The sequence below is a fragment of the Bombina bombina genome, chromosome 4, assembly GCF_027579735.1.
Source record: "Bombina bombina isolate aBomBom1 chromosome 4, aBomBom1.pri, whole genome shotgun sequence".
Taxonomy (NCBI): domain Eukaryota; kingdom Metazoa; phylum Chordata; class Amphibia; order Anura; family Bombinatoridae; genus Bombina; species Bombina bombina.
In genome coordinates this window covers 751,288,442-751,301,259 of record NC_069502.1, presented here as the reverse complement: position 1 = coordinate 751,301,259, position 12,818 = coordinate 751,288,442, and the positions used below count along the sequence as shown (strand labels likewise).

The 12,818-nt window shown below is 36.6% G+C and overlaps 2 protein-coding genes across 2 annotated transcripts in view; both read left to right on the top strand.

Moving 5' to 3' along the window:
* LOC128656872 (DNA-dependent metalloprotease SPRTN-like) overlaps positions 1-12,818 on the top strand; it is a 218,297-nt gene that overhangs the window by 47,130 nt on the left and 158,349 nt on the right. The window lies entirely within an intron of this gene.
* RBM34 (RNA binding motif protein 34) overlaps positions 11,050-12,818 on the top strand; it is a 50,330-nt gene continuing 48,561 nt past the window's right edge. Inside the window, exon 1 of the mRNA XM_053711036.1 lies at positions 11,050-11,232. Within this exon, the coding sequence (XP_053567011.1) occupies positions 11,165-11,232 (68 nt within the window). The 5' untranslated portion in view covers positions 11,050-11,164. The remainder of the gene's footprint in view (positions 11,233-12,818) is intronic.

Below are 12,818 nucleotides of genomic sequence, written 5' to 3'. Positions count from 1 at the left end.
TATGCTCGCCTCCCCACGAGGCAACCAGTGTTAGTTACACTGTTTTTCTTTATTCCACAGGTCCCTGTCAGTATGAGGATTACTACTGTCAGACCTGGAATGTCTGTGTCTGCACCACAGCTGAAAACCTGCCTAAGGTAGACTTCGGATGTGTAAGTCTCTGAGTCCCCTGATCCCCTTTAATGGTTTGTTAGGGGGCTAATATCTATGTTTCAGGGTGAAGGGACAGGATGCCTAATAACCTCTGGTGGGGGTGGGCTAACAAATGTGCAACTTTGGACACATTTATTTGCAGTGCTCCTAGTTGGAGCCAAAAGGGTGGCTGGTGCGTTCTTTCAGCGGCGGTGGCCTCCTTCACTGAACTCACTGTGTGGCTGCCGTGCACAGTAAATTTAATGTCTGATAACATAGAGTTAGGAATATCTATGGAGGATCGCTAGGCAATCTTAGCATCTGATGCCTAGAGCAGGAGTTTGTATCTCTGCAACAAGGAAAATTCCTTTATTTAAGCGCTATATTTACTATGGGAGTACTCTGTGCTCTTATATTACAGACCCGTATTAATCCCTCTATGGCGAATTCATTTATTAATATCCTGTAGTCTGTGTATTGGAATGATTGCAAATAATCTCCATGTGGCATCCCAGAGCTACATTTTCCTGCTGTAGGGAAATTTAGTTGTTTGGCGCGCTCTCTAAAGCAGGAGGCCCTAGTAGTCGCGTTTTGTCACAAACACTCTGTGAGTGATTGTAAGATATTTTGTAGCGCACAGCGACAGTAAGATTACCCAGAAGGGATCTATATTTGCCGGAGTCCTACCGGGGACATGAGGAACTGACCGGTACTATGGGCATTATGCCACAACTCTAAAGATATTATTCATCCTTTTGTTCATAATATCCTTAGTGTGGTGCAAGGATTACTTCCTTTCCCTAATTCGGGAGGTGCTGGGCTCTTCTGGGTTGACGCGGGGTACATGTGATTTGCATTAACTTGAGTACATTGGCAGCGTGCTTCTGTTTTTCACCTGTGCTCAAATGCCTAAGCTGCGTTTTTCCCTGTGCTGTGGATATTTTTCTTTGGGTTCCTTTTTTAGCCTTGGGAAAGCTTAGATATTCCCTTTTCTGTTGAAGGAGTTTTGTTTTCTGAGCAGATTTTCTCTCATTCAGGAGTCTGATCTCTTGTTTAGGCGGAGATGGACTTTGGCCTTTGTTTTCTTGGCTCATTGCTGAGCTTTGGTTGAAAGACCCTCAGTCAGAACTAGTGATCATTATGTCGGTGCCCTGTTTTTTTTAGCTCTAGTGCTGTTTTCTCTCTCATGCTGCTGCCTTGAGAGGTAGGTCAGGTCTCGATTTTTCTAGCTTCTGCGCGTCCTCGCAGGCTTGGGTATGAGCAGTGCTTTCTCTCAGTGAGCAAGACTCTACCTTTTCAAGCAGTTTTATCCATGGCCATAGGTTCGATTTACAGCTGGCAACATTGTGAACTAATAGGTCAAACTGTTTCTAGTCCTAGTGAGAATATCATCTGTTTTCTCTGTGGACCTTGTGGTTGTAAAGCTGTGGTTAATTTATCTTTATAGGTTTCAGGCTGAGAGTTTTTCTGGGGTTACATCTGGGGCTGGACCTTTTAATGAAAGGTCTCTTGTTTTCTTTCAACCTAGATGTTTTTAGAGTGTCTGTTCCTTGACATATTTATTATATGGTCCGGAGGTGTGAAATCCTCTGCCTTTGGAGAGGATTTCATGTATCCTGCAGCTTATTTCAGAAAGATGTGGAGAGGGGCTAGTCTGCTTCCTCTTCCTACCAGTTGCTCTGGTGTTCAGACTACCTCTAGGATTAGTCCTGTTTTTCTCCCTGATTTCTCTGCCGGGGAGTCTTACCAGTGCTTTTCGATGGATTCCGTTAGAGACCTATGTTTTAGAGGCCTAAACTTCTGTTGATATCTGGTTGTTTTCTTAGGGGCGTGTTCCCTTGAAAACAGAGACATAGTTAACAGAGTGTATAATTAGTCTGTTTCATATGTCATGTTTTTTTATCCTTTTTTCTTGAAGAATGGTTTTATAATTGGGCTGTGGTTAGAGAATTTTCGTTCTTCCTTTTCTCGTTTCTCAGGACGGAAGATCTCAATTGTTTATTCTTCTTCTGGCTCCGAATCCAGATTGCGTGACTTCTCAGAACTGTTTCTATCTTGAAACCGGCACATTTTGTCTGTGCGGTTTCCTTGTTTGAAACTTCATGGATGTAATCTCAGTTGTTCACATCCTTGGATCTGCTATGATTCTACAGTATCTTCTATAGATTTCTTGTTTTTGTCTCAGCTGAGACTTTTGTTTGGGAGTAGGATTTTTTTAGAGGTGGTGTTTTGTTGTTAGGAATGCCTTCTCTACTTGCCCTCCCTAACATTTGTGTTCCCTCAGCTTGGGTATTGATTTCTCATAGGTAATAAATGTTTTTCGTGGACCCTCACTGCCATTAGAAGGAAAATAAAATTTATGCTTACTGATAAATTAATTTCCTTCTTGGCAGTGAGGGTCCATGAACCCACCAGATTTTGTGTAGTGGCGGCAGTCTGAGAACCTCTGTAGCCCATTTTTCTCTCTCTACTTTTCCTTTTCCTCAGCTTGAATTATTGGGGGAGTAGGGGAAGTGGAGGGGGGGGTATTTAAATGTTCTGTTTGGGTTTTTTTTGTCTCCTCCTGGTGGCCAGGATAGGTATTTCCCATAGGTAATGAATGTTTTTCATGGACCCTCACTGCCAAAAAGGAAATTAATTTATCAGGTAAGCATACATTTTATTTTTGTGCTACTAGTCAAATGGTGAATGTGATATAAGAAGCATTACCTGGGCTGTATGGATATCTGATTCATTTAGACCATTAGAGAGGCAGGTAGAAGAGTATGACATAGCCTAGAGGTCATGGTGATAAAAACAAATGCCTAGCAGTTTTTGTTAGTCCCACAGAGCACCTCCTCCCCATATTACCCCAACCAACTTTGAGCCATCTGTCGAAGTGGGAAGCAATAATTCTGGCCATATTCTCTTTCTTTAAGAAGAGTGAGGAGGCAAGAGGAGGAGTGTGCGGCACAGGCATGGCCTACATCCCACATCGCCGACCAGCTTGTCACTAGATTCTTCCCTGCCTCTGATGACTAGTGATGGCAGGTGGTGCTACAAAACAAAATTAGAGCCATTTGCCTACATCTCACATCGCCGACCAGCTTGTCGCTAGATTCTTCCCTGCCTCTGAGGCCTAGTGATGGCAGGTGATGCGACAAAACAAAATTAGAGCCATTTGCCACAAATTTACCTTCACTGCTATAATTTATTATTATTGGTTCACCAGTGTTAATAAATTGATTTTTTGACTTACAGTTTAACTGGTATTATGTTATTCTGATTATGGTTTTAGGCAAATGCAAAAGAGTTGTGAAAGATTTGTATTCAGTATACACCAATTTTCATATAACTGCATTTAATAGACACTACTATAAAGAAGAATACACATAGATGCTGATCTAAAAATCCAGTATAAAATCTTATAAAAACTTACTTAGAAGCTCCCAGTTTAGCACTGTTGATGAGGTAGTCTGGGACACCAACTAAAACGGGCTGGGTAAACAAAAAGAGCAGACACTCCCCACCTCCCTCCTTTCCCTGCATATGAAAAGACAGATAACATAAACAGGAGTCTGTAGATGCATGTATACATCTGACACTGTGGGGCTTGGTTAGGAGTCTGAAAATCAGCACAATGTTTTTAAAAAATAAGCAAAACTATACATATTTACAAAAACATTACCAGCTGGGCTATATAAATGGATCATGTGCAAAACATTTAATGCAAAGAAAAATCTAGTGTAAATGTCCCTTTAAACATTATTCCTATTCTGTATAGACTATTATAATTAGAGATTATGATGATCCAGGATAGACTAACATTTTTTATTATGATTCCTAAAATTACAGTGGTCTAGTATAGCAACAGTCAGCCCAATTTGCTAATATGGCCATATCACAGAAGGTATTTGGTAAGTAAATTGAAACAAAACAAAGAACTGTATCTGAATCATGAGAATTTTTTTGAGTTTCATGTCCCCAATTCCACTGATCAGACTCTGGAACAAGAACAAGTCAAGTAAGCCTTTCTAACATTGTCAGACTTCTAAAGCAACAAAAAGATCACCCAGCATCCTTAAAACACAACTTTTATTCATGTAGAGTATAAAAGTATACAGAGAATCTCACATGGGGTGGATACAGATCCAAAATAGGCGTACGCATTTCGGCCGTGTAGCCGTAGTCATAGCCCTTCTGCTTCCTGAAGCTATCTGTAGGTCCATATTTTTTAAATAAAAAATATTATTAAGAAGGAAATACACTGAGCAAATTTATTTTGGAGGTTACTAAAATGTAGAAAAGTGAAAGCTTTTGTACAGTCAGTAGCTAAATCTAGGAAGAAACTATAGCAAGTAGTAGTAAATATATAGCCAAAGCATTGAAAATATTTAATCCGAATTATATAACTCTCCAGCCATGGACTTTCACTTCTCCTTTTTCCACAGAGCATAATTGTTTCTCCACAGTTTTTATTGCCACTAACTCAGACATCTCAGGTTGTTTTTCTTAAGGTGAGTTTTTTTTTACTGATCAGTACACATAGTCTATTTCTTTCATACTTGAGCTTGAACATCTTAGTTCTTTCTTTAATGTACTTTAGGCATGCAAGACCCTAAATCATCTGCTGAAAAACCTTCCAAACAACTGGATTTTATTTTAAAACCTTCTGCTAAGTCACAAGAGGGAAAAATAGAACAAATAGTCCTTTTGTGTTCCTTTTGTCAATTTAGTACCAAAAATCTTCCAGGAAGGGCTGCAAGATTTAGGTCATTTATATGGAGGAGGAAGTTTAATCCAGTTGAAACAAGGCCAAGCATTCTATGATCATTCTTCCTTTTCCAAATCATTAATGTATGGCCCCAATCCAAATTATTTTCTTGTAGGAGGTAGTTTACGCCATTTTTTTTTTACAAGACCTATCACAGTCTTTCCAAGATCTCTGGGTTCTAAATATAGTTTCCCATGATTTCTAAAAAGGTTTCAAATCATCAAATACTTTTTGAAGAAGGTGTATTCTGTCTCATGTACCAAAAGACTTTCCAAATTTTATTAGCTGTAGTTTAAGTTTTGGAACAAAGATAAGGATTTGATACCATAATTTTCCATTCCCAAGAAAGAGGGAATTTTTGGACAAATTCTGAACTTAATTACTTAAATCAAATTTCTCAGAGTTCCTATTTTTAAAACAGTAACTACCTGGACAATTCTACCCCTTATTCAACAGGTTTAATTTCAGGTCAAACTTTTATTTCATTTTGTGGCTCTTTCGTTTGGTCTATCTACTGCTCCCAAATTTTTACAAAGGTTCTAGGAACTCTCTTATTGTTAAATAATTGTTCCTTTTGCATGGTTCCATATGAGATCTCTTCAACTTTGCATGCTTCAACAATTGTACAAAACAATTTAACTCAACTTTCTTGTGGTACAAACATTTTTACTCAACTATCTCATAGAATCCTATTAGATTATGCAGTGAGACCATATCTGTACGGTTAGATAGTCCTTTATTCCACCAACTTGGAAAATAATATCTGCAGACACCATTGGGGTTCAGTCTGGGGGTCCAGGAGAAAACAAGGAGTTTGGTTTCTTTAGGAGGTGAGGTTACTGCAAATTATCTTGGAAGTGCAATCTTTAGGTCCCTTTAGAGCTGTCCTCCTCTTAAAGGAGAAACTTATCCCAGTTTTCATTCAGACAATGTTACAGTTATAGCTTATATCCACTATAAAGGGGGAACCTGCAGTTCTTTAACAATTAAGAAAGTCTGCAGGTTTTTTGATTGTCACAGAAAAAAATATTTATTTCGCATGCCAGGAAGGAAATCTTAGAAGCAGATTTCTTTAGCAGGTAATCTTTTCAACAGGAATGTTTTCTACTAGATTGTGGAACAATGGGGTCTCCCAGATATAGACCTGATGACTTCTGTTTCCAAGACTCTTGCAGGCCCATTTATCAAGCTCCGTACGGAGCTTGAAGGGCCGTGTTTCTGGCGAGTCTTCAGACTCGCCAGAAACACAACTTATGAAGCAGCGGTCTAAAGACCGCTGCTCCATAACCCTGTCCGCCTGCTCTGAGCAGGCGGACAGGAATCGCCGGAAATCAACCCGATCGAATACGATCGGGTTGATTGACAGCTCCCTGCTGGCGGCCGATTGGCCGCGAGTCAGCAGGGGGCGGCGTTGCACCAGCAGCTCTTGTGAGCTGCTGGTGCAATGTTAAATGCGGAGAGCGTATTGCTCTCCGCATTTAGCGAGGTCTTGCGGACCTGATCCGCAGTGTCGGATCAGGTCCGCAAGCCCTTTGATAAATGGGCCCCATAGTTTGAATGAAATAGGACATTCTAAATTAATGTGACTGCTCCAGTCAGGCCCGGCAGTTTTTGGTCTTGATAGATTTGAGATTGAATACCTAATTTATGTTTCTTTGATGCTTTTATTTCAGACCATAAATCCTGTTACAAGTAAAATCTCTCAAATAATTTGGAAAGTTGTTTCTTTCCTGCTATGAAAACCATGGTTTTGGCTGTCATTCTTTGAATTTCCAAGAATTTGTCTGTTTGCAAGTAGGCTCAGATAATAACTTACAGTATCTACTAACACTTTAAAGAGTCATATTTTGGCTTATTTTGTTTCATACTATGGGGAAATTGCTTAATGTAGCAAATCATCTCTGCCCGACCTTGCTAAATGCCAACAGCATAAGCTGTCGCATTTAACGTGCAATGCCGCCCCCTGCTCACTGGCGGCCAATTGATCGGAATGATTTCAGTTCACCACCTAAAAGGTGGCAGATAAGCTAAGGAGCAGCGGTCTTATGTAAAACGCTAGGATTTACTTTCACTTTAAGGTTATTCACAATCTGCATCTAGTCATGGGTGCCACCATGTTGAACTCTAGCTTTTACTGCATTCCAGTGCTGGTGTGTTTGCAAATGTCCAGCAACTCTCCTGCAGTATAACCTAGGTTCAAAAATTGCGGCACCCATAAATAGAGAGAGGGGCATTAAATGTATTTAAACGTGTTTAATGTCCCTTAAAAAGATGGTAAACTCTTACTTTCAGCTCCTGAATGTTTGTAATATTTTAGATGGAGTCTAATTCATTCCTTGCAATGAAAATGCACAATAATTTACTTTTTAATTTAGATTTGAAATTCAAATACTCTGCTGCCCAATTTAAAAGTTCTAGCTACAATTAAAGTTCCATATAGGGAAAATGCTGATTCGACAACAATTCAAACCTTTAGCTCACAACTGATGAATTTAACTCCATCTAAAATATCACTAACATTCCGGATTGGCTTTTAAAAAGGGGAGAGTTTACCATCACTTTAAGTGGATATGTTTGCTGTTCCTAGAGTATATGTTCAACAAAGTACACGAAACTGAATTAAATATTTCCTTCCTTGTGACTTATGTTAACAGATATTGTATAAATAATGTTTTAGCTACAAGAGCACATTTATGCTGCCTTTATTTCCTAGAATAAAATTAGGACATTTGTGGTGAGGCAAATATGTGGACATAATGTTTGCTAAGAATCTATGCCAGGATCACATAACTTTTGACAAATAGTGTTCTAAATAAATGGTCTGCCAAAAGTGTCAGGGAGGAAAAGGAAACATTTTACAAACTGTACGGATGAGATAACCAGTTGTAATACTAATGGAGGCATTTACTGGGTAATTGTTCTCATCTATCCCAACAAGATCCTACTTTATGTAATATTCATGTTTGAAAACCGCATTCAGAAAGAAATAGAGCGACCTTAAATGTGTCTTACCTTGCAGGCTGATTGTGGATATATAGTAAACAGTGTGTCTAGCAGTCTATATATGTGGACAGATGGTGTATATGTTTTGTAGTCTGCATACAGAGAAGACAGAATTGTGTGTATATTGAAGTGTACAAAGTAGCTTGCTTACAGCAGGGAGAGCGCTCAGTTAACTATTAGTACTGAATAAAGGGAGGATACAGGAATTGTGTGAAATAGATCACTTTTATTGACTTATGCTAAACAAAGCAATGATTATACATCAGGCAATACTTAGCTTTTATTGTTGTTGGCTTGTTTGTTGCTAAAGATGGCATACATTAGCAGGGAAGAAGATCAGTCATCATACACAGGGGGAACTCCATCTCATCAGGTGATAATACCTTTTTAGAAAATGTTCAGCCAAGTCTCATTTCAACATGAACAATCCAGGTTCAACATCATGATGATACTCAGAAGCAACATTGAACCAAACTTTCAGTATGCATCTTTCTCTGCCTGCGTGGTGTCAGAGAGACAGTTGTGGATTGCCCGCAGCTCTTCACCCCCTTTCAGAGAAACACAAAACTAACTTTTTTTATTAAAAGACTGAGAATAAAATATTAAGAAGCAGTGATGTTGCTATTTACTTGCCAGTTTTTAAAACATTATATTAATTAGTCATAATAAAAAATATTTTCTCATAGTGCTATGCAATACTGAAAGCCTATATTGTTTATGTTGTGTTCAGAGTAGGAATGTAAAAGCTTTAATTCCAAGGACGTAGCTGGCCTGCAATTATATGTGTTCTCTAAAAGCAAAGTTTAATATGAAATGCTAATACATTAACTGTTTAACTACTTTTGTATGGAATCCTGAAATGTTTCCAATCCATGGCTGAAATGCATACTCCAGACTAAAGAAACCTAACTCTGTATGTTATATTGACACGTTATATATATATATATATATATATATATATATATATATATATAAATATATATATATATATATATATAAATATAAGGCTTAGTGGTAATGGAGGGCACTCACAGGATTTGAAATAGTCAATAAAGTTTATTTGAATACTTTTAAGCGTTCTATGCGTTGGGGTATGCACAATCTAAATTAGTCCTGAAGAAGGCTCAATGTAAGAGCCAAAAGGTCGACCATGACAATTTATGCTTTATTGACTATTTCAAATCCTGTGAGTGCCCTCCTTTACCAATAAGCCTTGTATTTGAATTTCATGGACTGCACCCAGGTTACTATTGTGTCACAGAGGTTGGAGTACTGGGCCACCGGATATTTGACTATCTATCATCAATCTATATACAATATATATATATTTAAAATCTTAGCTGAGAGCTTGTGAGTGAGTGCTGGGTTTTCTCTGTGTGATGTATTCATTTGTTTTGTAATTTTCCCTATCTTAGCTGAGAGCTTGTGAGTGCTGGGTTTTCTCTGTGTGTTGTATTCATTTGTTTTGTAATTTTCCCTATGGTTCTTGCACCCAGACCTGTCTGGGGTTAACTGCTTGTGACTCTGGGGACAGCACAGCTTCCTGTGAGTGCCAGTGGCACCCAGGGATGAGCATGTTGCAGGGTCATGGTATGTGTGAGAGTGCAGTTCCCTTCCGTGTTTTATAAAACAAGTTTGTATTTCTCATCTTTACCCCAAAACGTCACTGAATAAATAAGTTTGCTCTGTGTTAAATCTAGGGAGTGTGACTTGTTTTTTGGATTATATATATATATATATATATATATATGTGTGTGTGTGTGTAATCAGTCTAGTAGCTGATCAAGGTGCGTTAAACTTAAATTTTTTGGTGTACAATTAAATAAAAATTATATATATATGTATATGTATATATATATATATATATATATATATATATATATATATATATATATATATATACCAACTGTTGTTACAGCACTCTCCCTGATTTTAAAATCTTTTTTTTTTTTAATCAAGGTGCATGTTTGCTCTCAGAGTCCTGCAACTCCTTCCATACAGATTCAAATTAAGCAAAGTAGCAACAGCATCATTTCTTTAATAGAAAAAAGTTCCCTTATTGTAGTGACAGCAGTTAATACAGCAGCTTTACTTTATAAATTGTGCCTGATTTCCTGTAATTTGTAGTTTTTCCACTTCCCCCTAGAAAGGCTGCAGTGCATTCCATAGAATGCTGATCCTTGACTCTCATACATGCTGCACAGTGATTGTTTTATATGTGTGAGAGCATATTTATCAGTCCCTATTTTGCCACACCTAATTAAAGAGAGTAGACCTTTTTTGCATTATTGTGCAGTATGTGCAATTACAAAGGGTATTTTACCATTAACTTTTTCTGCAACCCCACAAAACATTTGTTCCCCCTTAATAGCCTGCATGTCAGCCACATTTATTTAAAACAGCATTGCAGTGATGTTTGCAAAACATAGCCTCATCACAATCAAGACCATTTTATTGTATTATTTTCTTGTATTTATGAATACAATTCCATATATTTACATTCAACCCCTATTTTTATTGTGATCATACAAATTACATTTTTACATCTCTGTCTAGTCACACTTAGCTTTAATGCTACCTAGCAATGATCATGTATCATTTCGAATATATAAATATGTATTTCTGTCCATATCTTTATTTCTTCCAGTTTTTTTCCTAACCTAAACCCATTTCTATTTAAACTTTGATATAGCAGCCCATTGGCTTCATCCCCGTATTGCTACCATTGCCTTGTAAACAGCTAATAATCAAGTTTTAGCTATTATCCTTCTGTAGTTCTGTTCTCTTTAACGAGAAATACAAACAAAAAGTTAAGTTATAATTTTAGACACTACGGTCTTCAGAATTTCGCTTAAAAATTTTTATGATACACACACATATATATATATATATATATATATATATATATATATATATATATATATATATATATATATATATATATATATATATATATATATATATATCTATCTATATATATATATGTATATATATATATATATATATATATATGTATATATATATATATATATATATATATATATATATATATATATATATATATATGTAGCGTTACAACAAATAAAAGTACAAGCGACGCACTCTGACAGTGACAAACACTGTGCGACCACTGGAATGACGTCAGAACTAGTCGACGAGATTTGGACCAGGAATCACGTGTACTGCATGTAAATCCTGTTGAATTCCTTCCTAGGTTGTATCGTAGATCTTGCTCATCATTATTGTAAATACCACCACCTATATCTGAGAACCGTCATGAGTATGGAAGAATCGAAACCCAAATCGAAAAAAGCTAAGAAATTGCGCAAAGAGAAAAAAATAATGTAAGTGCTTGTTAGGAAATTTACAGTGTGTATGCACTTTCTGTAAAATATGCTCTGTTATAACTGCTAATACATAGAGTGAATCTTTATTCGAAGAGAGGGAGAGAGAGAAAAACTATGTAGGATTTATGTATTAATCCTCTAGTGTTTTTTGTATGGGTACTTTGACAGCTGTGGCCTGTTTCAGTTTCAGAGTAAAATGAAATATTTTATTAATCTCTTATAAACATCCTGAAGCAGAAAACAATCGTAAAAAAGAATTTTGCTGGTAGTCAAGTGTGTGTGTGCTTTGTGCATTTTAGTTGTATTTTTCTCATGTTGATAGGGGTAGAAAAGTCAAAATTAAACTTGCATGATTCAGATAGAGCATGTAATTTTAAGACACTTTTAAATGTGATTTGTTCTCATGGTATCCCTTGTTGAAAAAGAATATGCACATATCCTACACTAGTGGAAGCTAGCTGCTGATTGGTGCCTGCACATATTTGTATCTTGTTATTGGCTTACTAGATATGTTCAGTTAGCTGCCAGTAGTGCAATGCTGCTGCTTCAGCAAAGGATAACAAGAGAATGAAGCAAATTTGAAAGAAGTAAATTGGAAGTTGTTTAAAATTGTATGTTTTGTCCAAATCATGAAATAATTTTTTGGGGTTTCCTGTCCCTTAAATTAACCTTAATTATTAGCTAGGCATTTTATCCCATTCATACTGTAGTCTATTTGTCAACATTGTTGGGGAAGTGTTAGAAAATCTTCATACTCAAAATTTTCTTTTAAAGATCACTGAATTGTGAACTGCATATGGTGGTAAACCTATTTTTTTTTAAATAAATAAAAAAATCCTGTGTTCTTTTAAATTCAAATCATATAGCTAGATCTCATGCATTTCAACAATATTGTGGGTTCCAGTGGTAAAATAGGAAAATACTGCATGCTTTTTAAAATTCTTGCATAATCTGTAAATTAATATTCAAATGAAAAATATTGTAAGATCAAATTCATTACAATATGTAATTTTTGCATTATTTACCTAGTGGTTATGTGTGTCTGCTGCTGATTGGCTCACTTGCTGTGAGGAACTACTGTGCTCCCAGATGGGACTTTGTCTTTGCACAAAGGAGTTAAACATAAAGTACGCTAGGATTACTAATGTAATTAAAGAATGTAGTTTTGCATTATAATTTTCTCTTTAAAGGGATATGAAATCCAAACATAACATTATTTTGTGATACAGACAGAGCATACTATTTATAAAAAAAAATCCACTTTACTTCTATTATCAAATTTGCTTTGTTCCCATGTTATTCTTTGTTGAGGGGATACTTAGGAAATATTGCTGCCATCTAGTGCTCTTGCAAAACTGCTGCAATATAGTGCTCCAAAAACGTCCATATCCCTAAGTTTACGTCCCTGTCTTTCAACAAAAGATATCAAGGGAACAAATAAAATGTACAAATAGAAGTAAATTAGAAAGTTGTTTAAAATTGCATGCTCTATCTAAATCAGGTAAGAAAAAAACTGTTTCATGTTTCTTTAAACTTGGATGCTGATAAACCAGGTTTCAGCTGCTATGGGACAAAGTGGCAAT